Source organism: Lepus europaeus, chromosome 11 (genome assembly GCF_033115175.1).
Source record: "Lepus europaeus isolate LE1 chromosome 11, mLepTim1.pri, whole genome shotgun sequence".
Taxonomy (NCBI): Eukaryota; Metazoa; Chordata; class Mammalia; order Lagomorpha; family Leporidae; genus Lepus; species Lepus europaeus.
This window is the reverse complement of record NC_084837.1, coordinates 114,004,632-114,030,802: the sequence shown is the minus strand read 5'-3', so window position 1 is coordinate 114,030,802 and position 26,171 is coordinate 114,004,632. Positions and strand designations below refer to the sequence as shown.

General features: G+C 62.7%; 1 protein-coding gene across 2 annotated transcripts in view; it reads left to right on the top strand.

Annotated features, from left to right (window-relative positions):
• Positions 1–10,306, top strand: part of CD276 (CD276 molecule) — a 29,473-nt gene extending 19,167 nt beyond the window's left edge. For both annotated transcript variants that reach the window (XM_062206494.1, XM_062206496.1), the window contains 5 exons: positions 11–307; positions 4,947–5,081; positions 6,406–6,447; positions 8,196–8,231; positions 9,177–10,306. In XM_062206494.1, coding sequence (XP_062062478.1) covers positions 11–307; positions 4,947–5,081; positions 6,406–6,447; positions 8,196–8,231; positions 9,177–9,190 — 524 coding nt within the window. In that variant the 3' untranslated portion in view covers positions 9,191–10,306. The remainder of the gene's footprint in view (positions 1–10; positions 308–4,946; positions 5,082–6,405; positions 6,448–8,195; positions 8,232–9,176) is intronic.
• The last annotated feature ends 15,865 nt before the right edge of the window (positions 10,307–26,171 follow it).

Below are 26,171 nucleotides of genomic sequence, written 5' to 3'. Positions count from 1 at the left end.
CGCCCTCCAGCCCCCTACTCAAAGCCCAGCATGACCTTGGAGCCCAACAAGGACCTGCGGCCCGGGGACACCGTGACCATCACGTGCTCCAGCTACCGGGGCTACCCGGAGGCGGAGGTGCTGTGGCAGGACGGACAGGGCGTGCCCTTGACCAGCAACGTGACCACGTCACAGATGGCAAACGAGCAGGGCCTGTTCGACGTGCGCAGCGTCCTGCAGGTGGTGCTGGGCGCCAACGGCACCTACAGCTGCTTGGTGCGCAACCCGGTGCTGCGGCAGGACGCGCACGGCTCGGTCACCGTCACAGGTGAGGCGCGGTGGGGCTGGCAGGTGCCAGGCGCGAAGCTGGGATTGGGAGAGGGAGAGGGAGAGGGAGAGGGTGGGGCTGACCGAAGCGCTCCAGTGTCTCAGGCTCTTGCCCGGCCAGAAGTGCTTCAGGGATTTGCTTTCGTGAGCGGATCCGAACCGTGGAGAGTGATTCAGGTGTGCGTAGCCTGTCACCTGGAGGAGGAGGGGCACGGGCCAGGGTGGGGGGTGCCTTCCCACGGGGAGGAGGTTCCGGGTGGGAAGAGACTGCTGCATTCACGGGCACCCTCTGGTTCTGGGCACACACACACACGCACACCAGGTACACACATAGAGACACACCCAGGCACACACACAGATACACCAGGCACACATACCACCAGGCTTCTGAATTCACGGGCACCCTCTGGTTCTGGGCACACACACACAAGCACACCCCGGCACACACACACATACACATACACACGCATACCACCAGGCTGCTGAATTCACGGGCACCCTCTGGTTCTGGGCACACACAGACACACACACACCAGGTACACACATAGAGACACACCCAGGCACACACACAGATACATCAGGCACACACACCACCAGGCTTCTGAATTCACGGGCACCCTCTGGTTCTGGGCACACACACACACACACACCAGGCACACACACACCACCAGGCTTCTGAATTCATGGGCACCCTCTGGTTCTGGGCACACACACACACGCACACCCCGACACACACACACACACACGCACACCAGGTACACACGTAGAGACACACCCAGGCACACACACAGATACACCAGGCACACACACCACCAGGCTTCTGAATTCACGGGCACCCTCTGGTTCTGGGCACACACACACACACACACACACCAGGTACACACATAGAGACACACCCAGGCACACACACAGATACATCAGGCACACACACCACCAGGCTTCTGAATTCACGGGTACCCTCTGGTTCTGGGCACACACACACACACACACCAGGCACACACACACCACCAGGCTTCTGAATTCACGGGCACCCTCTGGTTCTGGGCACACCAGGTACACACGTAGAGACACACCCAGGCACACACACAGATACACCAGGCACACACACCACCAGGCTTCTGAATTCACGGGCACCCTCTGGTTCTGGGCACACACACACACACACCAGGTACACACATAGAGACACACCCAGGCACACACACAGATACACCAGGCACACACACCACCAGGCTTCTGAATTCATGGGTACCCTCTGGTTCTGGGCACACGCACACACACCAGGTACACACATAGAGACACACCCAGACACACACACACACCAGGCACACACACACCACCAGGCTTCTGAATTCACAGGCACCCTCTGGTTCTGGGCACACACACACGCACACCCTGGCACACACACATACACACACGCACACCACCAGGCTGCTGAATTCACGGGCACCCTCTGGTTCTGGGCACACACACGCACACCCCGGCACACACACATACACACACACACGCACACCACCAGGCTGCTGAATTCACGGCCACCCTCTGGTTCTGGGCACACACACATGCACACACAGCTGGCCCCCCTCACACACATGCAGCCGGGACACATACACACGCACACACATACACCCACCCCAGGCAGCTGGGCCTTCCCAGGTCGACACACACACACACACACACATACACATACCAGGGACACACACACCCAGGCACACACACACACCCCACCAGGCTGCTGAATTCACTGGCATCCTATGATTCTGGACACACACACACACACACACAGAGGCAGATTACACACACACACACACACCCAGGCAGCGGGGCCTCCCCAGGTCGCCTCCCCTCCAGGATCAACATCTGCTCCCTAGGGGACTAGTACTGGGAACAGTGGGGTTGGCCGGGAGCTGTCTCTGCTGCCCCCATGTGGTCAGACACTCAATAGCTTCGCCCTTTTGGCTATATCCGGTTCTGGTTCCAGGTCCTAGCCTAGGTGGGCAGCGCTTGTGCCTGGCTGGGGCAGGGCCAGGGGGCAGCGGTCGGGGGAGGCTGTGAAGTGGCCTCTGGCCCACATTCAGGCGGTCTGTATCTGCGATTGGCTCTCAGAGGCCCAGGCCTTGTGCTCTGACCGGCTGGCCAGCCCACCCCTTTGGGCCATCCGAGCTTTGCAGGCAGGTTCTGGCTGGCTGGCTGGCTCCCTGTCCTCTTCCCATGACGTCACCTGCCATCCCCACCCGGCCCCCAGCGTCTGCACAGTCCCTCTTCTGCCTCCGAGTGCCCTGGCCCTGACGTGACCTTGGCGTCTGAGGAGCTTAGAGCCAGCTCTGCCAGGCTTGCCCGCTAACCATTCAGCCTCCCTCCTCCCCCTTCTGGAGCTTCCTGGCAGGGCTGAATTCCTCTACCCATCCTCCCCCAAGACTGAGCCCATCTTGCCCCCCCCCACCAGGGACCCCTTGGTTTGTGCTGTCTGGGGGGGCGGGGGAGTCTCTGCCCTGGGCTCTTGGGTGTCCTTTTTCTTGCAGAGAGCAGCATGCGATCTGGCATGCTCACAGGAAAAAGCAAGGTGTGTCAGACAGCAGGTGGGCAGGGGAATGTGCGGCTTTCATGGCGGGGGTGGTGGGAGTGGTCCCACCTGGGCAGGTGGGAGATGAGCAAGCTGTGCATCAGGCCTTCCAAGTGTAAACGTGATTGTACAGGAGGAGCGTTCACAAAGAGGGAATCCTTTATTGCAAACTTTTTTTTTATAAAGATGCATTTATTTATTGAAAGGCAGACTTAGTAGGAGAGATCTTCCATCTGTGGGTTCACCAGGAGCGTGGAACTCCATCCAGGTCTCCCGCGGGGGTGCAGGGGCCCAAGCACTTGGGCCACCCTCTGCTGCTTTCCCAGGCGCATTGGCCCAGAGCTGGATGGGAAGTGGGGCCGCCGGGACTCGATCCAGTGCCACAGCGCTGGCCCCTCTTTTGCAGTCTAGTGGCTGACATTTAAGGCAGCTGCGTTGAGGCCAGTGGTGCTCAGCACATTTCGCGGATGAGGTCGTGAGAGCAGAGGGCACCCTCCTGAGGCTGCAAATCGACCGCCCCCACCCTGTGCTGAATCTCTGGCACTCGCGCACCTGCTGGGAAATTGGATAAATGAGAAATGCAGCTGCCTGCATGTTGCGTTCTTGGCCTGTCTGCGCTCCTCCTCGGGGGCCTGGGGACCTGGCTCAGCACCCCGCGGTGAGCACGTGAGCCGGGATCAGAATCTGGCTCTGGCCTCTCGGCCTACTTCCTCTGCTGCCCGCCAGCCAGCCTCCCGGCTTGGCTGCAGCAGGGCTGGCCTACTTTGGAGCCCTTGGCCTGCATTTTGCTCCAGGCAGCTTTGCTCCTGGTTAAACCTGCGGGATGCAGAGGTTGCGTCCAGCCACCGGGTCCCTCCCTCTTCCCATGGAGGTGGCGGAGTCTCCTGGGAGGGGCCCTTTAGGGGGCAGACGCTGGACCTGTGACCTGGAGGTGTGGGTCGGAGTCCCAGCTCTGTCCTCTCCTCCTGGGAGAGTGACAGCAAGTCTGGTCCAAGTCCCAGCACAAGAACACCAGCCGGGGGGGGGGGGGGGGACACGCAGAGAGAGACGCCTCCCCCCCAAGGGAGTGTTTCTGTAGCTCTGTCCCTCCCCCGCTGCCTGCAGGAAAATCCCGCCTGGATTTCCTGGGCTGGTTTCTGTGGGCTGCACCTGCCGAGCCTCCTGGCCACCCCCTTCCTCTGCTCGCGGGAGTCCTTGGCCCCTCCAGAGCACAGAGCAGCAGCTTTGCCCGTGGTGCCCAGCACATCGCTCCCCACGTGCACCTGTGCCAGGGCCCCTGCAGCCCGGGGTGGACGGCAGTGCTGCTGCCCTGGGCACTCTGGGAGGAGGGTTAGGGGGACAGAGCCGGCGCTGGCCCACGCCTGGGCCCCTGCACTCCCTGCTGTTGACTTTAGCTGAGAGCAGGCGGCTCAGTGTTGCCCATGGATGTCCCCTGAGGGCTCGGCCATGCTCCCCACAATCCTCCCTCCCTTCCCTGCAGGGCCGGGGCAAAGGCTTAGCGGGTGATGCGCCACCTCTGTGGCTTCTCTTCCTCCTCCTCCTCCTCCTCCTCCTCCTCTTCCGTGGCTGCCGCTATTTCTCACGGAGATACTCTACAGTTCAGCAACTGGGAGCGGCTCGTGGGCTGTGGCTTCCTGGCTGCTGGCCGCAGGAGGCGGGGAGTCCCGGGCGGGGTGGAGAGCGTGGGAGAGGGGATGGCCAGCCGGCCACGGAGGCTGGAGGGAGCCTGTGTGGAGCTCGGGGCTCTGTGTGGCTGGGCCAGGGGTTCCTGTAGTGAAACTAGAAGGGCAGGTGGTGGGCAGGTGATAGAGGCCCTGTGCCACCCCCAGGAAGGCTGGCAGGCTGAGGCCGAGGATTGGGGGCGGGGCATATGGGAAGGTAGGGGAGGACACTTGGGTGGGGCTGGTGATATGCTGGGGGAGGGGCCAATTGTGTCCTGGGGGTGGGGCCAGTGGGGTGCCAGGGGTGGAGCTCTGCTGGGGTGGGACCAGTGGTGCACTGGGGGTGGGGCCAGTGGTGCACTGGGGGTGGGGCCAGTGGAGGCTGAAGTTCATGGCTGTCTTCTCTGCACCCCTCCCAGGGCAGGCCGTGGCATTTCCCCCCGAGGCCCTGTGGGTGACCGTGGGGCTGTCTGTCTGCCTCGTGGTACTGCTGGTGGCGCTGGCCTTTGTATGTTGGAGGAAGATCAAGCAGAGCTGCGAGGAGGAGAATGCCGGTGAGTGCGAGAGGCAGTGGGTGTGCAGGGGTGTAGGAGCGTGTGCGTGTGCAGGTGTGTGTGCGTGTGCATGTGCAGTATGCGGGTGTGTGTGTGCAGGTGTGCGGGTGGGAATGTGTGTGTGGGTGTGTGTGCGAGTGTGCGGGTGTATGTACATGTGCATGTGCAGGTATGCGGGTGTGGGGGTGTATGCGTGTGCAGGTGTGTGTGTGGGTGTGTTGGAACGTGTGAGTGTGCGGGTACAGGTGTGCGGGTGCAGGTGTGCGTGTGGGTGTGTGGGGTTGTGTGTGCAGGTGTGTGTGTGTGTGAGTGTGTGTGCAGGTGTGTTGGAATGTGTGTGTGCGTGTGCGTGTGGGTGTGTGGGGTTGTGTGTGCAGGTGTGCAGGGGTGTAGGAGTGTGTGCACGTGCAGGTGTGCGTGTGGGTGTGTGTGGTGTGTGAGTGTGTGTGCAGGTGTGTGTGGGGGTGTGTTGGAATGTGTGTGCGTGTACGAGTGTGCGGGTGCAGGTGTGGGTGTGTGGGATTGTGTGTGCAGGTGTGTGTGTGTGCCGGTGTGTGGGTGTGGGTGTGTGGGATTGTGTGTGCAGGTGTGCAGGTGTGTGTGTGTGAGTGTGTGTACAGGTGTGTGAGTGTGTGTGCGGGTGCCGGTGTGGGTGTGTAGGATTGTGTGTGCAGGTGTGCGTGTGGGTGTGTGGGATTGTGTGTGCAGGTGTGCGTGTGGGGGTGTGGGATTGTGTGTGCAGGTGTGCAGGGGTGTGTGTGTGCCGGTGTGCGGGTGTGGGTGTGTGGGTGTGCGTGTGCAGGTGTGCGTGCGTGTGCAGGCCCCTGCAGGAGGGGCTTCATGCCTCATGGTCCTCTCGTGGCAGGAGGTGAGTGGCTGAGCCAGACCACGGGCAGCGCCAGGCTCCGCTCCACGTGGAGCCCTTGTGGCCCCACCCCCTCTGAAAGGCCATCCCACCCCACTGGGCGTGAGCACCCATGTCACTGGGGACCACTAAGAGCCGCCAGCCACACCTGGCCAGCGGGCAGTTGGGTGGGCTGGAGAGCGAGCCGGAAGGGTGGGTGTGAGAGGGAGGGTGCCGGTGATGGGACGGGCAGTGAGTAGGGGGCTGCAGGCGGGGTGCGCTCTCGTCCTCACGCAGGCGCGGCTCTGCTCTGCCCTGGCCACACACTCTCCCCCAGGTCCCACCCTCGGCTCTGCTCTGCCCTGGCCACACACTCTCCCCCGGGTCCCACCCTCGGAGCGCAGGCGGGCCCTGGAAGAGCAGGGGGGGGCTGAGAAGGGGCCGGGAAGCGTTTCGCTCACCTGTGGCCTTGCCTTCCAGGGGCAGAGGATCAGGATGGAGATGGAGATGGCTCCAAGACCGGTGAGTCTGAGCGTGGAGCTCACGCCCCGGGGGCCTGCCGGGCCTGGAGGGACTGGCTCTGCTCCAGGTGTGGCGGAGGTGTGGCCCGGCCTGAGGCTGCCCAAGCCTGGGGATCAGCAATTGGCTCAGGTCAAGCCCCAAGGTGCCGCCCCCGAGTCCCTGCCAGGTGCTGCTTCCTTTGTCCTGCCGGCCTGCCCCTGGCCTGCCCCTGTCTGCCGGGGCCAAGTCCCCCTGACTGACCCCGCCCTGTGCCTGCTGGGGATGGGCACAGGGGCTCAGCAGACAGGGGAGTTTCAGTTCCTGCTCAGAGACACTGACTGGCCCTCAGTTTTCTCATCCACAGAATGGGCGTCACAACAGGTTCCCGGGTTGCTTGGGTTCAGTTAAATGAGATACTGTGCAGAAAGACCCCAGTCCCGGACCTGGAGCTGGAGTGGAGCCCTGTCTCTGGGATGCTCCCTCATGGTTGCACCCGGCACACTGACCCAAGCCAGGAACACTGCATCAACAAAGCACCAACTCCCTGGCTCAGTAACACGCTGCCGGGTTCCTCTTGCAGCCGTGGGGGCTGCCTGAGAGCTGCCCTCGTTGCCACTGCCCAGCCTCCATGGGAGAGGACTGTTTGGCACAGTGCCTGATCCTGGAGTATGGCTTCTGCCACCGCCTCTCACTGTCCCACCATCTAAAGTGGCAAAGTCCTGAGCCGTGCCTTCGGGAGCCGGGAACTGCGTGTATCAGCAAACAGCCCGGGGTAGCCCAGCTCCTGCGAGAGGCTCGGCGGCTCTGGGCTGCATGTACCATCGGTAAAGCCACGGGAAGGGGCCACTGCAGACCTGGGACGCAGCGCGGGGGTCCCTTCCAGAGACACCCAGGCTGGGAGAGGCACGTTCCGGTTGACACCAGTTCCCTCCCCACCCCTGCAGAAGGCAGGCAGGCAGGCAACTGACACCTGGGACTGCTGTTATTACGCCAATTAATTCTCTGCCCGCGGTCGGTGCTGGTGGCAGGCGTGGAGACAGCCTTGGGATCCGGCCTCATTTTTTGCTGCTCAGAGGCAGATGAAGTTGGCAGAAGGGAGGGAGGAGGAAGAGGGGCACTGGAGGTTTGGTCAGTCTTGAGCCCACCTGGGCCAGCCTGCTAATGTGCTTGTAGCTCCTCCCCACACCGAGGCGAGCGTAGTGGGCTCAGGGCACCTGCACCTTCCGAGGTATGTAGAGTGGGTTCAGGGCGCGTGCGCGTCTGGAGGCGAGCGTAGTGGGCTCAGGGCGCGTGCGCGTGCCGAGGCGCGTGTAGTGGGCTCAGGGCACCTGCACCTGTCGACGTATGTAGAGTGGGTTCAGGGCGCATGCGCGTCTGGAGGCGAGTGTAGTGGGTTCAGGGCGCGTGCGCGTGCCGAGACGCGTGTAGTGGGCTCAGGGTGCGTGCGCGTGCCGAGGCGCGTGTAGTGGGCTCAGGGCACCTGCACGTGCGCGTGCCGAGGCGTGTGTAGTGGGCTCAGGGCGCCTGCACCTGCCGAGGTACGCAGAATGGGCTCAGGACGCGAGCTCATCTCCAGCTCACTGAGCCACTGTCCCCATCAGTGGACAGAGGGCACTGAGGCTCAGAGAGAGGAGCGCTAAACCCCTGGGAAGCTGGGACTCAGGACGGGGCCTTGGGGAGCAGCCTGGGGCCTCTCCCGCCCTGCGATGCCCCTCCCTCTGCCCCGCACTCCCTCCCTCACCAGGCCCTCCTGGCTTTTCTCTTGGCAGCCCTGCGGCCTCTGAAGCACTCTGAGAGCAAAGAAGGTAAAGCCACGCGGGCCCGGGATGCGTGCGCCTGGGGGGGGCGGGGGTCATCACCTTCCCCCATGACCTGAGGCTCCCTCCCAGGAGACCCCGTGAGCCGGCAGCAGGCGGGGAACCAGGTCCCAGCGAGCCACACCCAGGGCCGGCAGCACCCCGAAACCCCGAGTCCTGCAGCCGGGTACCCCCGCCTGCGCTCGGCCTTGTGGGCACAGCTTCTGGCTCCAGATCCAAGCTGTGCTCTGGGCCCCCAGCGCCCTGCTGGGCCAGGAGGGGAGAGAGGGAGCCCCAGGACCCCGAACTCCAGTGGGTGCAGGGGGATGGAGATGCAGCTTTCAGGGGGAGTGGCCGTGTCCCTGGTCCTTGGCGCCTGCAGCCAGGGGGCTCTGTGTTGTGACCTCATCCACAGTAGCTTCGGGAAACGCGGGAGAGAAGGCTTCCCCAGCCTGTAGTTCAGAACCAAGCGGGCAGGTGGCATTCTCCGTGCCCCGAGGGCAAAGCAGTGGCCGTCCTGTCCCTGCTGCCCAGTGAGGCAGCCTGGCCCCCAGCCCCTGGCCACACTGGACGACCCCAGGGTCAGCGGCCACGAGTTGTACGGGGACAGCAGAGCCCAAGAACTAACTTGGAGGGGCAGGGCGTCCCCTGAAGAGCAGGCCAGCAGGGAGATGGGAAGTGGAGGGGAGACTTACCCGGGCAGGGGGCCCAGCAGAGGGAGGCTGTAGGGGGAGGGGTGCAGGGAGTATAGGCTCCGTGGCCTGCCCGATGCCCGGTGCCTGCCTCCGGTACCCAGGTCTGGGCTGCGAGAGCCCGGGTCAGCCCAGGGCTTCTGTGGGACTGCTGCGGTCCGTCCTGCCCACGCGGCCCCCAGAAGTGTGCAGGGAGCGGAACTTCCGGCAGCTGGACAGCTAACGCTTCTCTCTCCTTCTCTTCTCGGCACGGCGAGTGCAGAGGAAATCGCCTGACCCCGGAGCCCCGGGAGCGGCTGCCCCCGGCCCCGGGCGGGCCCTCTCCCGGGGACGCGGGCCTGCGGGGCCAGGTCTGTGCCTCCTGTGAGTGACACGGTGCCCGCGTCGTCCTGCTGCCTTACCGCTCCTCGACACCATCCCGGCGCCATCCCGCTGCCTTACTTCTTAGGGACACAGGGCCCAGACCGCACCACCTTATTTCTGACCACCTGGCTGCCTTTTTTATTTTTTTAATCCAAAAGACAGGTGTTCCGAGCCGGCCCCGCCTCCTTCCTCCTCATACTCACCCCCTGCCTTGCTTCTCACCTCCTCACCCCACCACAGCGGCCCCGCATCTCCTCGGGTCTGGGGGCTGCCTCCTGCCTGCAGCCTTGCCTTCCCCGCTCTGACCCCGGCCCCACACACGGGGGCGGGCCCACAGCCACGTGCAGGAACACGTGTGGGCGCCCCCGCGGTCATCGCCACAGTGCCCTCCCCGCTGCCCGCCCCTGCCCCGGGGCAGCCTGTGCTGGTCACACTGGGTCTGGGATCTGGTTCTCCCCGTCTGCGGCTTTTGTTTGCCATCCGTTCGGTCACTGTTCACAGGGTGACAGGGGTGTCGGCACCCGGCTAGGTACTGGGGACCCCGGTGAGAAGACCAGTCCCCCACCCCACCCCTGCTGCCCACCCCCCACTTGGAAGCGGGGTCTGTGGTTTCCTGGGGGCAGCTCTGCCTCTGCCCCCAGCTGCCTGGATACCTCACCCCCATCTCGTCCCCTAATCTCTCCCCGGAGCTTGGGATGGGAGCAAAACGCAGGAGTAGGGGGACGCGGGCTGAGCCGGCAGCCAGGGCCCTGCCAACCTCGCACAGCCGAGCGTGGGGCCTGTCCTCGCTGGCCACAGCCTGAGATGGGGCAGAGCCAAGAGGGGTCCCCGTGGTGCTACTCTGGGGCCGGGAAGCCGCCTCCCGCTGTCTCGGCCAGCCCCCAGCCCTGCCAGCAAGAGCTGCTGGGCCCATGGCACCCCTACCCCAAGGATGGAGACGGGAGGGCTTCTTATTTAAGTGTGGGACTCAGGACTTTTGTAAACCGGGGAGGGGGGAGGATTTTGGGGAAAAATAAATGCCTTTGTACGAAGCTGCCCCTCTGTGCGGTGTTTGGAGCAGCACGTGGTGGGCAGTGCTCCGTGCTGGACACTGCAAGCGGAGGGGAGACGCCTGGGGCACTGCCCGCTGCTGCAAGTTTGTTTGCCTCAGAATACTCGACCCCGATGCTTGTTTAGAGCCTTTGCTAGTGTACCCATTTCACAGATGGGGACACTGAGGCCCAGGAAGACACTGACGCCAGGAAGAGAGTTCTGCTGTCCTTGGCTGACCCTGCGGAGTGGGCACCAGGCTCAGGATCGAGTTTCCGTCCTGTGACCCTGAGCAAGGCCCTTACCTCCTCCGGGCCTTTGTTTTCTTGTGTGGAAAATGGGTCCGCAGTTTTAAGCACCTTCCACTTCGAAGGGAGGTGAATCTGGGAGGAGAAGCGGGTTCGGGGCTGTGGAGTGGCTGAGCTCACTACTCTTTTGTCCCGGTGACCGAGTCGCCACCCTGGGCCGGCCACTCATCCCGGAGCCCCTCAGGTTCTGGGCCAGGGGCCAGGACACTTAAAGTTTTTAAAAATATGTTTGAAAGGTGGAGACAGCGAGAGAAACAGAGACAGAGATCTTCCATCCACGGCTTCACTCCCTGAATTCCCGCAGCAGCTCGGAGCCTGGCACTCAACCCAGGTCTCCCACGTGGGCGGCAGGCACCTGGGCCGTCACCGCTGCCTCCCAGGGTGTGCGTCAGCAGGGAGCTGGGGTCGGGAACTGGGAGTGGAACCCAGGCACTGAGATGGGACCTGGGCCCCCAGGGCGGCGTCTCAGCCTCGGTGCCAACCCCGGGACCCTTCACGTTTGATCCCAGCTCCGTTCCCAACTTGTGCCGTCTTCACACCTCTGCACCCCGTTTCCCCGTCTGTTAAGTGGGGTGACCAGTCCTGGCCTGAAAAGCTTGCAGGGTGTGTGACAAATGGAGCACCTGTCACAGTGATGGCTGTCGGGTGAGGTCACTCCCCCTTGCTCCAGTCCCCCGGTCGCCGCTCCGGGCAGGTTTTGGATCGAAGGCTTGTTCTGATGTAGGTGTGCTGTGGCCCCTTAGCTCCCTGTGTGACCTGAGCACCTCGCTTCCCCTCGCCGGGTTCCTTCCCACCGTGAGGTGGAGACGGCTGTCAGTTCTCCGTCTGAAGGATTTGTTGCGAGACTCGGACGAGGCGTGGGTAGGAAGACACTGCAGACGTAAGCGCAGGGCTCCTGTCAAGGATTCTTCCCCTCCTTGGAGTCGGGGCCGCCCACTGCTGCTCCCAACACGTGTAGGTTGATGACAGCAGCGCTGAGGGAGCTGTCCGCACCTCAGTTTGCCCGCTGTAAGCCAGGCCTGCTAACCAGTGCTTGCTGGGAGGGGCCAGCACGTGTGCGACTCGCCTGGGGACAGATGAGTGAGGACAGTGGCCACGAAGTCTCCTGGTGACAAGTGCCCTGCAGGACAGTATTTTTAGCTGCTTTCCCGGGCAAAGGTCCAACTCCTGCATTTTAATGGAGAAATAAACTCTCCAGTGTGACAAGCTGCAGCCGGCAGGTGTTCCATTCATAGGGGCGAGGGGACAGAGCCAGGGTTCATTCAGAGCCAGGGCCATGGGGATGCGCCAGGACCAGTCAGAGAGGAGAGACGGGGAGGAGGGACCCTGAGCCACCCCTACCTCTTCTTGCTTGTCTGGACCGTCCTGCTCCCCCTTGCGGCCGTGAGCCCTGCCTTTCATGGGGTCTGCTGCCCAGGAGGCACCTCACCTGGCTCCGCCCAGAGGCAGCTGGGGGGGCGGGGGAGGGGGCTGAGCAGAGATCCTGACAACATGGCAAAGGCCAAGACCTCAGCTGGGCCGAGTCTGCCCTGAGGAACCAGGATCCCTGGCTCCACCCACAGGGGCTCCCAAAAAAGCTGCAGCCAGAGGTGGGGGCGGGGTAGGCAGGGCAGCAGCCAGGGCAGAGCTGTATGTGGTGCCTGCTCCCCTCCACGCTGCCCGCTGTGGGGCGGCGTCACTGGGGGTGCGCTGTCCCGCCAGGCTCCCCCCGCAGCCTCCTCTGTTTCCAAACCTGACCTCGCAGGTAAGCGCTGCATTCTTTACCAACTTCCCCTTCTCCTCTGGGTATTGCTGTGTAACACACCTCTGGGTTTGTTTTTATTAAGGTCAATTATTTGGAGGGTTTGGGGTTTGATATAGCACACTATACTCGTTACTCCTCCTTTTAAAATCATTTATTGGACAGAGAGAGGGCACTCCCATCCTCTGCTTCACTCCCCAAGCGCCTGCAATGGCCAGGACTGGGCAGGAAGAAGCTGGGAGCCAGGAACTCAACCCAGGTCTCCTGCGTGGGTGGCAGGGACCCAACTGTTTGAACCATCGCCTGCTGCCTCCCAGGGTGCCCATCAGCAGGGGGCTGGAATCAGAAGCAGAACCCACTTGACGCCTGTATGAGACGAGGGCAGCCCTGCTGCCATCTGATCTGCTGTGCGAAGCACTTACCTCCCCCACTGCGGGGTGGAAGACATGCCAGGCCTCCGCGCGGCTTTTACACAAATATCTCCCGCTGGAACCACTGCCCGGAGAAGCCGGAGCAGCTCTGGGGCCCTGAGAAGTTCCACCACTGCCGCTTCCAGGCAAGAGCGCCCCGCGCACCTGGCTTAGTTTTGCTTGTTCTTGAACTTCCAGTGCCTGCTATTTTGTATCCGGCCCTGCCCTGGGTTTTGTCAGTGGTCGGGAGGGAGGGAGGGAGGATCTCACGGTACTAATGCCTTTTGCCACTTCTGCAGCGTGGATACAACGATGCAGCCCTGTGCATCCTCTAAGCTTGGGGAGCATTTTAAACATTAGTGGAGTTGCCAGTGACTCCGGCTGCTTTGTGGCCAGGCCTTGTAGCAGTAAGAAGCCAGGAAAGAAAGAATACGGAGCCCCCCCGCAATGCTGAGTCCAGACAAGGGCAGAACCCGTGCTTAGCAGCCACAGCCCATTCACGAGGCTGGAGCCCCAGCTCTGCAGTGGACAGGGTCTGTGGTCACCACTCCCTGCCCCTCATACATCTGCCTCTGTCCACCGCCTCCTCAGTTCCCAGGAGCTGTCTTTGCGTGTCTGGGAGCCCCGTCCCTGGGTGGGTGCACCTGCCTCTTGCTGGGGGGTGAGGGTGCAGTGCTGAGGTCTGAGCGTGCACACCCAGAACACCTGAGTGAGTGGATGTGCGAGGCAGGGCGGTCATCCACCCCATCGGTCTCCTGCATGGCCTTGGCTGCCTCTCACCTCCTCCCCCCTGGCCACTGTGCTCCTCAGGATACAGCCCCAGCCCCAGGGAGCCCCCTGCTTCTCTGAAGTCACTCCTGGGGTTTCCAGGGCTGCTGGTGCCACACTCCCCCTCTGAGCCACTGGGATGCGCTTGGTTGAGATTGTTGTTCAATATTTGATCTGCGGGTCCCAGGGGCTCCAGCCTGGCTTGCAAATGAATGCAAAGTAGGATGCAGGGGACCAGCCCTGAGTGGGGCCCGTCCTCAGAGACCACATGGTCAGACAGAAGGGTTGGTGCTTTCTAACGGAGCAGAGTATGGAGAACGCGGGAGCGAGGCAGGCTCCCCTGCTCCCTGGGATGTGCGGCCGCTGGAGAGGGCAGGACCCCTCCAAGGCTCAGCCCCTCTGAGCTCAGTCCGGGGAAGGGGACCTCCCTCCTTCGGCGTGCCCCTCCCCTCCCACCCCCGCACCTCGATCGCGGCTCCAGATGCACAGTCATGTGGCTGGGTCCGCTCCTTCCTTGTTCCTGGCCCGCGGGCGGGGGAGGGAGGGCAGCCGCGGGGCAGCCATCTGTCCTGCTCCCTGGTGCTGTCAGTCTGTGCCTGAGCCCCAGGCTCAGCGAAGCAGCCTTCCCGCCTGTCCTTGCCCCCACCTCAGACACTTCCGCCACAGAGGGTCCTGGGGTGCTTACCACCCAGCGGGCCTGTAGTGACCAGAGCCTGGCATCTCCCCCGAAGACCTCTGACCGCAGCCCCTCCTCAGTTTCAAAACTCACCCCCCAGCCGCCTGCACGCCAGGAGCCCCCTCCCCTGCCTGGGCTCCCCTCGGTTTCCAGCCTGAATAGGGTGCAGCCTGGTGAGCAGTTGGCCAGCTGCCTGGTTGGATCGGTTTACGCTCTGTGCATGTATTGAAATGCTGCATTGTACACATCAGGCTGTGCAAGTGTTGCATGTTAATAAAAAGATTCTCAAAAAATATTTATTTACTTGAAAGACACAGCAACCAGGGGGAAGAGGAGAGAGAGATCTTCCACTTGCTGGATCTCTCCCAGACAGCCGCAACAGCCAGGCCAGGCCAGGCCCAAGCCAGGAACCCCGAACTCCACCCAGGTCTCTGAGGGTGGCAGGAGCCCAAGCACTTGGGCATCTTCTGATGCTTTTGCAGGCGCATTAGCAGGGAGCTGGGTTGGAAGTGGAGCAGCTGGGGCTTGAACCACAGCCCACATGGGGTGCCCGTGGCATCGTGGTAGGCGCCAACTTTACCCACTACGCTGCACCTCTCATTGAAGAATTTAAATTGTGAGATGGGATTTCTCCTTCATTCTAAGTTCATCTTATTTGTACCTAAAAAAACAAACAAACGTCACCCACCCAGATCCAGCCTCCCACTCCCATCGTTCCAGCCCAGCACCCCAGGGTCCTGCTCTCTGCCTGCTCCTCTGGCTTCCTTGTTCCCCGCAGAGGGTCCCCGCCGTGCTGGCCACCCCAGGGTCCTGCTCTCTGCCTGCTCCTCTGGCTTCCTTGTTCCCCGCAGAGGGCCCCCGCCGCGCTGGCCGGCACAGCCCGCCCACCCTGAGTGGAGGTTTTGCTGTGTTTGCTATGCATCCATGGAACTCGCTGTCCATCCGTCCATGGGTGGACGCACTTCTGTGCTGCGCATGGCCAGGGTGTGCATCCCCCACCGCACCCCCCAGCGTGTCTGCGAGTCTATTCCTGTTGCTCTCCTGTCCACTGCGGCCAGAGGATCCAGGCCAGCCCGCAGAGGGTGTGCTAGCAGCCAGAGCTCCCCAGTGGAGGCCTCTGCCGTGGGGGTCGAGGGAGTGGGGGTCGAGGGAGTGGGGGGAGGTACGGGGCGGGAAGGGGACAGAGATGACTGGGGGAGGGGCAGTCGCTCGTGTTCCTCAGTCCCCCCCCGGGGGGGGGCTCTGAACCCACACGCCCCCCCCCCACAGCCCTGCACTTTGCAGTCCACGCGGGAGCACCCCTCCTCCTCCCTGGCACAGTCACCCTCTCCCCCCCCACAGCCACACTACCCATGAAGAAAGGATTTCCCAGAAAATGAATAATGCAAATGAGGCTGCCCAAGGGTGCTCAGCCTATTTGAAAGAATAATCTATTTTAAAATCTTTTAGAGGCCCCTATTTACCCAGAAACAATTGATATGGTAATTACAAGTCTTTTTTTTTTTCTTAACCAGAGAAGGCGCTCTAAGCTGTTGGCCCAACCCCCACCCCAGGGAGTGAGCCCGGTGCCCCCACCTCCTTGTCCTTGCAGGCTGCATCTGTGAAGTGGGGTCTCCAGCAGTGCCCCCTTCCCTGGTCGGTGGGAAGGGACAGGGATCGCTCCTAGGACCCAGCCTTCCCAGGGCCACCACTGCCGGTGGGAGTGTATGGGTCTGAGAAGGTGGCAGTGGGCTGGCTCTGAGCCCAGTGACGGGGTACCTGTGGGCAGGGGGAGGAGAAGCTGGCGATGGAGTAGGGAGGACGCAGTGCAAGGTGCCCCGGCGCGCCGGGGAAGCAGCTGGGCCCCCGGCCGCAGCACTGCAGGTGGGTGTAATCCCTCGCTGGTCGATTCTGCTTCCCGGGTCTAATTGACTTGCTGGCTTTGGCCTGGGGAGGAGAAAAAGGCTCTCTGCTTGGGAGCTTGTCAGAGTGGTGCCTTACCTCCTGCACCGGCGGCTTCCCAAGGCTCGGGCTCAGCAGGTGCAACACCGTTCTTGCCCAGGCCCAGCCGGGTTCTCTCGGCACTCTGTGGTGTGCCTGCACTGAGGGGCTCCTGGGGGAGCTTTCTGGCCCCGTGCACCTGCTCTGCCTCAGCTGCACAGCCTGATGCCTGTGGCTCTGCATGGATGTGGCAGGAGATGAGGGAGAGAGGAGGGCGGGGTGGCTGCCCAGCAGGGGCCCTCCCCATCAGCGCTCCAGCGGCCAGCAGCCAAGCTCTGAGGAGGGCGGGGCAGCCTGCCCCTGCCAGCCCAGGGTTGGACCCCAGGACTGCGGTTGTGAGAGAGCCTTCCAAAAGTTCCCAGGGAGTGCTGCCTATGGCAAGACTGGGAGTGCGTTTTAAAATCTGGTCACCTCCCCACATACACTTATTTTCCACAAACTTTTTTTTAATTATTATTATTTTGAAAGAATTACAGAGAGAGAGAGAAAGTTCTTTTGTTTTTTGGGTTTTTTTTACAGGCAGAGGTGGACAGTGAGAGAGAGACAGAGAGAAAGATCTTCCTTCCGTTGGTTCACCCCACAAATGGCCACTACGGCTGGTACTGCGCCGATCTGAAGCCAGGAGCCAGGTGCTTCTCCTGGTCTCCCATGCGGGTGCAGGGCCCAAGCACTTGGGCCATCCTCCACTGCCTTCCTGGGCCACAGCAGAGAGCTGGCCTGGAAGGGGAGCAACCGGGACAGAATCCGGCGCCCTAACCGGGACTAGAACCCAGTGTGCTGGCGCCGCAGGCGGAGGATTAGCCTAGTGAGCCGCCGCGAGCTCTTTGAAGCCGGCCGGTGTCCCTCTAGGGTTCAGCGTGAGGATGAGGGCACAGCGCCTGAGAAGCTGCTCGCTTGTGGTGGGGCAGGGACACAGGGGGCTTCCCTCCCGGCAGCCCTCCGAGGGAGTCGGGTCTCTCTGGCGGCAGCCGAGTCCCCCTGGGCAGCTCCCCTACCAACCTCACCAACCTCCACTCAGCTCCTGTGATTTTCCTAGTAAACACCTTTAAAATATGTATGAAGGCAAACTCCAGCGATTTCCTCCTAATAGGTACCCAGTCAAGCCCCTAAGGGCGGGCTGCAGCCCCAGGATGGGAGCTCAGGGCCCTCGGTTAATGAGCTGAGCACTCCGGGTGCGGCGGGCCCAGGAGGGTCCCATGGCACAGGGTGCGGGGTCCCCAGAGAGATGCACTGGACCCCTTGGTCTGTCTGGCTTTTAAACTCACAGCAGCCCCTTCCTGCCCTCATCTTGCTTGAATCCCTGAGCTGCTGTTTTGTCTGCAGCTCTGGTGGCACCTGGGCAGTGCCCTCCAGGCACAGGTGGGGGAATCATGGTTCCTCCCCATGCCCCTGCCTCTCCCCAGGCCAGAGGGAAAGCCCAGCCTGCCTGCTCCCGGCCTGCCTGCTCCCGGCCTGCCTGCTCCCAGCCTGCCTGCTCCCGGCCTGCCTGCTCCTGGCCTGTCTGCTCCCGGCCTGCAGACAGACGCCGGGAGGAGGGCTCGACCTCGCCCTGCTGGCTCCAGGAAGGTCTCCTTCTAACGAGAGAGCTGTGTTCACGGCCATCACCTGAAGCCCAGAGCTGCTCTAATTACCGCCAGGCTGCAAGCCGACAGGAAGCTCTTTAATTATTAATTGGAAGTGTGCTGAGTGTCAGGGATGGAGGAGGGACAGCTGCGCGCTCACAACCGGCCTGTCTGCTGGGACCTCATTAGTGGCCCCTCGGGCTTCCCAGCCGTCCCCTCCTCCACCCCCGGCCGCCTGGCCTCAGCCTCTCCTGCCCAGATCCAGGCTCTGCCTCTCCCGCTGCTCGGTGGGACCTTGCTCCCCTCTCTCTGCTGCTCCTGCGGCTTGCTTTCTCTCCCTAGGCCGTCAGCCCGGATTCTGCTGTCCCGAGTGTATAGATGGAAGACACCGAGGGCCAGGGAGGGCGGGGCTTGGCCAGGGGACGTGGTATGTGTGGTCATGGCCAGGCTATCGGCGCCACTGTCTAGTTGCTCTGTTGTGGACTGTGCGTCCCGCACCGCGCCAGTGGCACTGGAAACCCGCCCCCTCGAACTGCCCATCACCCACCTGAAGGTGCCCATCACCCACCTCTCACTCCTCCCTCCCCCTCCCGCCTCCAGGGACCCCTCTTCTCTCTGCTTCTATGTGGTCAACCACTGCTGGCCGTGGGCAGGGCAGGTTTCCCAGCCTGAGACTCCTGGGTTCTCGCCGGTCAGCCGAGGTGGCCCGTGCAGGGCCGGCTGTCACCTTCGCACTCACGGCTTCCTCCATGTGCTGCACTGGGGAGGCGCGCTTCTGGTTCTGGGACCACACCTGTCCCAGGTGAGGGGACGTAGGGGACCTAGGACATTTCCTGCTCCTGTTCCAGCAGGACTTGTTCTCTGCTCGCTCGCTGTCTGGGTCCTGGGCTTAACCCCTGCCTCTCCTTTGTGTGGAGGCTGCCTCTTCCGCCCCTTGTCATTGTCACTGCCTAATTCCGGACCCAGAATTCTGAAGAAGCTGGCGTCTCGTGCGTGGCTGCCCCCTCCATCCAGGGACGTCCCTGAGAGACAAGACCCCCAAGGAGAGATCAGCACTGATAGGAATTTGATCCAGGAGGAGCTGGAGGAACTGGGCGGGGTAGGTTCCCAGACCGGTGACATCCAAGCTGAGGCTGGAAGGACTTACGGTACCGTGAGCAGAGAGACTGCCTCTTTTTTATTGTGCACCTACAAGAGTGTAGCCGCCTCATGGTCCTCCCTGTAGGCACACAGTCCTAATTCCCGGAGCCTGTGGCAGAAGGCATGCTGTCCACGCAAAAATCCTGAGGTGGGGAGATTATTGTGCTTCTCTGGTTGGGTCCTCCAAGGGAAAGGCAGGAAAGAATCCAAGGGCCAAGAGGTCATCAGAAGACAAAAAGGAGGGCGATCCCGGCCAGCAGCTGGCCTGGGGGTGGAGAAAGGGGCCCTGGGAGCCAGGAACGCAGTTGCCTTTGGAATCTGCAAGAGTGGGCACAGCTTTTCTGGTGCCGCCAGCGGGAGCGCCGGCTGACACTGCAGCACGGGCCCAGGTGACGCTCTCTCTGGACTCGTGGCCCCCCGGGCAGAACAGGGTCGGCTGGTGTCGGAGCTGCCAAGTCGGTGCTGGTTCCGTACACAGCAACAAGGAGGCTGTGGGAGGTGGAGGGGGCATCTGAGCTTCAGCTACAAGACCGCACTGCCCTAACCCAACCCAGGGCTGGAAACCCGCAGCCAGAACTGTTAGGTAGGAAGTCAGATATGAGCTTAGGTTTGTGTGACAAAGGCCTGCCGTTCTCCGGTAACAGAACCAGGTAGACTCTAGACCACAAGGGTCAGACACTGAGCCCTGACCCTGGTCCAACACTGAGCCCTGATCTGGTCCCAAGCTGAGCCCTGGTCCTGGTCCCACACTGAGCCCTGACCCTGGTCCCACACTGAGCCCTGGTCCTGGTCCCACGCTGAGCCCTGATCCTGGTCACACACTGAGTCTGATCCTGGTCCACACTGAGTCCTGACCCTGGTCCACACTGAGCCCTGACCCTGGTCCACACTGAGCCCTGACTCTGGTCACACTGAGCCCTGACCCTGGTCCCACACTGAACTCTGACCCTGGTCCCACACTGGGCCCTGACCCTGGTCCCACACCAAGCCCTGACCCTGGTCCACACTGAGTCCTGGTCCTGGTCCCACACTGAGCCCTGACTCTGGTCCACACTGAGCCCTGATCCTGGTCCCACATTGAACCCTGACCCTGATCTCACTCTGAGCCCTGACCCTGGTCCCAAGCTGAGCCCTGATCCTGGTCCCACACTGAGCACTGACCCTGGTCCCAAGCTGAGCCCTGATTCTGGTCCCACACTGAGCACTGACCCTGGTCCCACACCGAGCCCTGACCCTGGTCCCACACTGAACTCTGACCCTGGTCACACACTGGGCCCTGACCCTGGTCACATACTAAGCCCTGACCCTGGTCCCACACTGAACTCTGACCGTGGTCACACACTGGGCCCTTACCCTGGTCCCACACTGAGCCCTGACCCTGGTCCCACGCTGAGCCCTGACCCTGGTCCCACACTGAGCCCTGGTCCTGGTCCCACACTGAGCCCTGACCCTGGTCGCACGCTGAGCCCTGATCCTGGTCCCACACTGTACCCTTATGCTGGGCATACACTGAGCCCCACCCTTGTCCTGGACAGAGTCTGACCTTGGCCTCCCTCTGGCCCTAACTCTGGCTGTGGACTGTAGACTGGGCCTGTCCAGCCACTGAGCCATGATCTCATCTGAACTCTGCAGAAGGCCACTGACTGCAGGGCATCAGCAGAGGTGGTCACTGAGAGCCGCCTCCTCCACTGCTGGCCACAGCGCTCGCCTGGTGCTGGATGGATTGTGGGGGGGGGGGTGAGGAAAGAGAGGGCCTAGGACATTCTGATCCCTTTTCTACCCTGAAGAGGCTCCCGTCCTAAGCCTGGAGCTCCTCATCAACCGAATGGGGCTCGGCGTGTGACCAGGATCAGGGCTCAGGGCGTCCTCAGGGAGGACTTAGCCGCAGCCCGGGGACGTCAGCTCCCAGCCGCGGCTGAGCGAGAGTGAGGGCTGAGGACACGCACGAGCAGCTCTGTGGGTGGAGGCAGCAGGAGGCAGCTGGCAGGGCCAGGCCTGGGAAAACAGCTCACGTGACTGACAGCGGGTGGGGACGGGTGCACGGTGCTGTGGACGGCCACTGTGGTCAGAGGGGAGGCAGATGAATGTGGGGAGCCCCTGCCTTGTCTTCTGTACCTGCTCCCCCCACCCCCACATCCTTTCCATCTCCAGGCTGCTCGGGCCCTGCCTCCCCATGCCTATGCCCATTTCCTGTCCTGTCCCAGGGGACAACCAGGGCCTCACCCGCTAGCAGGTGGCCTTCGAGGTGGAGCAGATAGAGTGTTTCTAAGGGGGCAGCATCTTCCAGTCCCCAGGTCTGCAGAGGCTCTGCCCAGCCCTTCCAGCTAGGCCTCCCTTGGACCTTGCTGACCAGGTTCGGGGGTGGGGGGCAGCCACAGGAATGTCCCCCTGTCTGAGGCCTTGCTCCTGAGCTCAGGGCATCCCCTAGGGGCCTCGAGAGGGAGCCAATCGCACTGTCAGCCTGACATGCGTTGTGTCCCTGAGCCTCCCCAGCCCCTGCCGCTTTAAGAAAGAGAACCCCAGAGCTTAAGGAACAGGCGGCAGGTTGCAGAGCCGGCAGGAGAGCGAGCGCCAATCCAGACCAGGCCTCTCCTTCCTGCTGGCCTCCTCCGGCCTGGCCAGGTCCTCCCTTTGGTCCGGGGCACAGGCTGCATCTGCTTCTGGCCGGATGTGGTCAGTGATGCTGAGCCCTGCCAGAGGTCCTGGTCTCTGCCGTGGTCAGAGGGTGGGACCAGTGTGGGGCCACACCCTGCCCTGCTGAGTCTCTAAGGCCACCTCTCTGGGCCCTGACCCCGGCGGCTGAGCTCAGAAGACAACCAGAGTAGGCCCTGTCCCCAGAGGGCTCGAAGTCCGGGCAGGGTCAGGACCCTTGAGTCCGGGCCATGCATCCTTATGGCCCTGAACAGGTGTCAGAGTCTCCATTTATCTTATTTTAATTTGTTATGTATTTGATAGGCAGAGTTACATAGAGAAGGGGGGAGACCGACAGAGAAAGAGAGAGACAAAGTGATTTTCCATCTGTTGGTTCACTCCCCCCAAAAGGCCACAACAGCAGGGGCTGGGCCAGGCTGAAGCCAGGAGCCTCTTCTGGGTCTCCCACGTGGGTACAGGGGCCCAAGCACTTGGAACATTTTCCGCTGCTTTCCCAGGTGCATCAGCAGGGAGCTGGATGGGAAGTGGAGCAGCCAGGACTCACCAGGCTCCCGGGGGCGTCATTCCCTCAGCGTCCTCTTGGTGGCGCTTGAGGGGCCGGTCACAGGGGGGGTGCTGGTGCTGTACGGTGGCCCCAGCAGGTGCCCTCGCCGCTCCCTCACTGATGGGCCCAGGCGGAGAGGCAAAGGGCCCTGAGCTTGTTCACGGGGTGCCTTGGAGGCCCCTGCACCGGCTGCCTGGGCCAGCAGCTGTCCCGGAGCTGGGAGACACGGATGCTGACCACAGAGCCAGATCTTGCTCAGCCGGGCCTTCACACGTGGGACTGCAGGGCCAAGGCCCTTGATTAAGTGAACTCTCACGTGACTGACAGCTCACCACGCCCCATGCAAAACCCCGAATGCATGTGACTTGCCTCTGTGTCTGGGGCCGCTCCAGCGGGTTTGACGGAGCAGCCATGGGGCTATTGGAGCTGAAGCTTCCTTTATTAAAAAAAATCCGCAGCTCCATACCCCAGCCCTGAGCGAGAAAACTTGGGGTGAGGGGAAGTTTCGCAGCAGGATTAGCCGAGAGCTCCCCTGCTTTGCTCCCCACCCCAGCACCTGTCTGTGGGAGTCGTGACCCCTCGCCCTGACTCTAGAGACGGCTGGAAGCCCCCAAGGCCAAGGATGGCTTCTGAGGGCAGCAGCGGGAACCTGCTGGGGACCACGCTGCTGCCAGGAGCCCTGGGCCTGCTCCTGGAGACACAGCCACCATCCTTGCCCCCGAGGGACTTGGTTCTGCAGCGAGGTGGTGTCTCTGGGCTGGGGAAGCTCTCAGAGCCCCCGGACCCAGCCTCCCTGCCACTGCACCTGCCGGCAGCCCGGCACAAGGAAGAGCCTCAGGGAGACCCGCCTGCTGCTGGGGAAGACTGGACCCCATGCTGGGGCTGCCCCCTGACTGCTCCCACCTGCACCAGACCCGGGGGCAAGGTCAGAGTGCAGTCAGGCTGAGCCCCCCAGGAGCATGTCCCCCAGCAGTCTGCTCGCCAGGGTGGGCTCCTGCCCCCTCCCCGCCAGGGACCTCCTGGTGCCCCCCTGGTGCCTGTGTGCTTGCAGGCTGATCCAGTACATCCTCAGCCCACAGAGGCTAAACACTGGGCGCCTCACTTGCCCCACGCGTCTGCTCTCCTTAGCCACCCACAGCTCCCCTTGGTCTTGGGGTGAGTGCCATCTCCCCACGGAAGCCGTCAGTCTTGGGGGAGGGGGGAGGCCGGTGCTGGGGAGCAATGGCACCCACATTGCTGCCTGTGAGAGGTGCCAGGGTGCTGTCCCCTCTGCACGTTCCTGGTCGCCACCTGTGAGTGAGCCCCCGGCCCCTCTCTGCCCCTCCAGGGTGGGCTCAGCCAGCACTGGTCCCCGCTGTCAGTCTGTCTGGCTCAGAGAATAGCGTCCATCCTCACAGGTGTCTCCTGGCCAGGGTGAACCAGACCAGGGTCCCATGTCTCTCTCCACAGCCACTACACACACTCTGCTGTATAGGACCCCCCCCCCCCGCCGCCTGCCCCCAGCCCCATCCTGCTCTCTTGAGGGCAGAGGTAGCCCCGGGGGCTGGGTTTCTCCAGGAAGGTTTGTCGCCCACAGTGGGAAGCGTCTCACCTCCGCCGGCCCCAGCTGGAACAGGGGAACAGGAGGCCGGGAGCCCCAGGCAGGTGTGTGAGCCTGAGTGTTCCCGGCAGGGAGTCAGATCCCATCAGTGTAGTGCGAGGGCCGTGGACAGCGTGGTTTGCAGCCACCCACGGAGAGCCCGCCGCAGTGTCCTTGGCTGGCACGGAGGGCACAGGTGTAGGGGGAGGGGCAGCAGGTGAGCAGAATCAGGCGGCACCTGGTCCCCAGCGTCCCACTCCCGGGGCTGTGGGTGGGGGAGAGGCGCAGTGCTCACGTCGTGGTGGTGTGGGGTGGGATGGGGGTGTTTGGCTGTACTGGGAGGATCCGACTGTTGTTCTGTTCTTTTTTTTCCTATTTGACAGATAAGAGTTATAGACAGTGAGAGAGAGACAGAGAGAAAGGTCTTTCTTCCGTTGGTTCACTCCCCAAATGGCTGCTACAGCCGGTGCTGCGTCGATCTGAAGCCAGGAGCCAGGTGCTTCTCCTGGTCTCCCATGGGGTGCAGGGCCCAAGCACTTGGGCCATCCTCCACTGCCTTCCTGGGCCACAGCAGAGAGCTGGACTGGAAGTGGAGCAGCCGGGACTCGAACCAGTGTCCATATGGGATGCCAGCGCTGCAGGCGGAGAACTAACCAAGTGAGCCATGGTGCCAGCCCCCTGACTGCTTTCCATGCACTCATACCTCTGTGTGTAACTCATGCCCAGTGTGCTGAGGCCCGGTGGTTCTCTGCCCATCACGTCGGTCTCTACTGCGTGACGTGCTACTGAGTTGTTTAAAAAATGCTTATCTATTTTAAAGGCAGAGAGATACCGATGGAGAGAGAGAGAGGGGGAAAGAGAAAGAGAGAGAGAGAGGAGAGAGAGCGAGATCTTCCATCAGGGCTGGACCCTGACATTCCGTTCTGGCCTCCGCGCGGCCAGCAGGGAGCCAAGTACTTGAGCCATCACCTGCTGCCCCTCAGGGTCTGCATCAGGAGGAAGCTGGAACCAGGAGCGGAGCCAGGGCTCAAACCCAGAAACTCGGTACAGGAAGCAGACGGCCCAAACGGGGCCTTAACTGCTGTGCCAAACGCTTGCCCCTGTCCCCTGTCTCAGAGCAGAGGGGACACCGGCCTCCCTCCCCCCGGGCAGGCGGGGGCTGCTCTGAGTCCTGCTCAGCTGCTCCCCGCTGTCCTGGCCACGACCGCACCTGTAGTTCAGCAAGATGGCTGTCTCCCGCCTGCCGCACGGGCTCCGCAGGCAGCGCTTTTATACGAAAACAAACACGTGTTTCAGAGACAGAGACAGACACTTCCTGAGTACCCACGGTGGCCAGAGCCGCGCCGGGCTGGAGCTGGCAGCCAGGTCCCCCGCATGGGTGTCAGGACCCCAAGGACTTGAGCCGTCACTGCGCCTCTCAGGGTGTGCACGAGCAGGCAGCCGGAGCCGGAGCCGGAGCCAGAGCCGGAGCATCAAGCCCAGGTATTCCGACGGGACGTGTCCCCGTCCCATGCCTCTTAACCAGCAGGCTAAACGCCCACCCTCGCACCTGAGGTTCCACCAGCCCTGTTACGCCACCCATTCCCACTCCCAGGCGCTCACTTCCTCCTCCTCCGGGTAACCCCTGCCCCTGGACTCTCCCGCCCCCCAGCACCAGGCAAGCCTACACCAGAGAGGGCCTGGACCTCTGCTGGCTGAGAACAGGGCCCGTCTTGCGGCTCTGCCAGAGACAGGAGGCGAGCCGGGGACCCCCCGGGCCTGGAGCTGCCTGCCTGCTGAGCCCCCAGAACTGGAAGTCTGGCCCAGGGCAGCAGGTGGCCCTGCCCACCGAAGAGCCAGGTGCAGAGCCGGGACCCCAGGGACAGCAGCTCCTCCACGCATGGCGTCAGGAGTGACAGCGACGCCCAGGCCCCTGCTCCTGGCCTCTGGCTCCGCCACCGAACACGGTCCCCGTTGGTGCGCTGGTTTCACCCTGGAGAGGCGTGTGGTGAATCTGTTGACTCAGTAATCACTCGGTGACCTGTTCTGCGCCGGGCCCAGCTCACTCTGTCGCTGCGTGTCAGTGCCGTGATGTGCTGCTGTGCGCCGGGCTGTCAGGAGCTGTCAGCGTTTTGCACAGACCCAGCTGTGGGAGAGGTGCCAGGTGGGAGTGGGTGGGGCTGGGGGAGGGGCTGGATGTGCCACCCGCTGTGAACGTGCCTCTCACTCCAGCTCTCCTCCCAGGGCATGGTCTGGGGTCTCTGAATAGCTTGTGCTCCTTCCGCCCCTTGGCACTGTCAGACCAGTCCGTCGTCGATACAAGGGGACAGCCCTGGCCCCGGCTCTCCGACTCCCGGGCCCTGCTCCACACCTGGCCTAAATGAAGGGTATCAGGTTGAGGGTCTCTCCCCACAGCTCCCCCCCCCCCCCGGTGGCACCTTGCAGCTTTCGCTCTGCACAGCCCAGGCTGTCCTGGGGGAGGCATGCGCACCTGTTTGTGCACAAGCACCATGGACCTGGTGCACA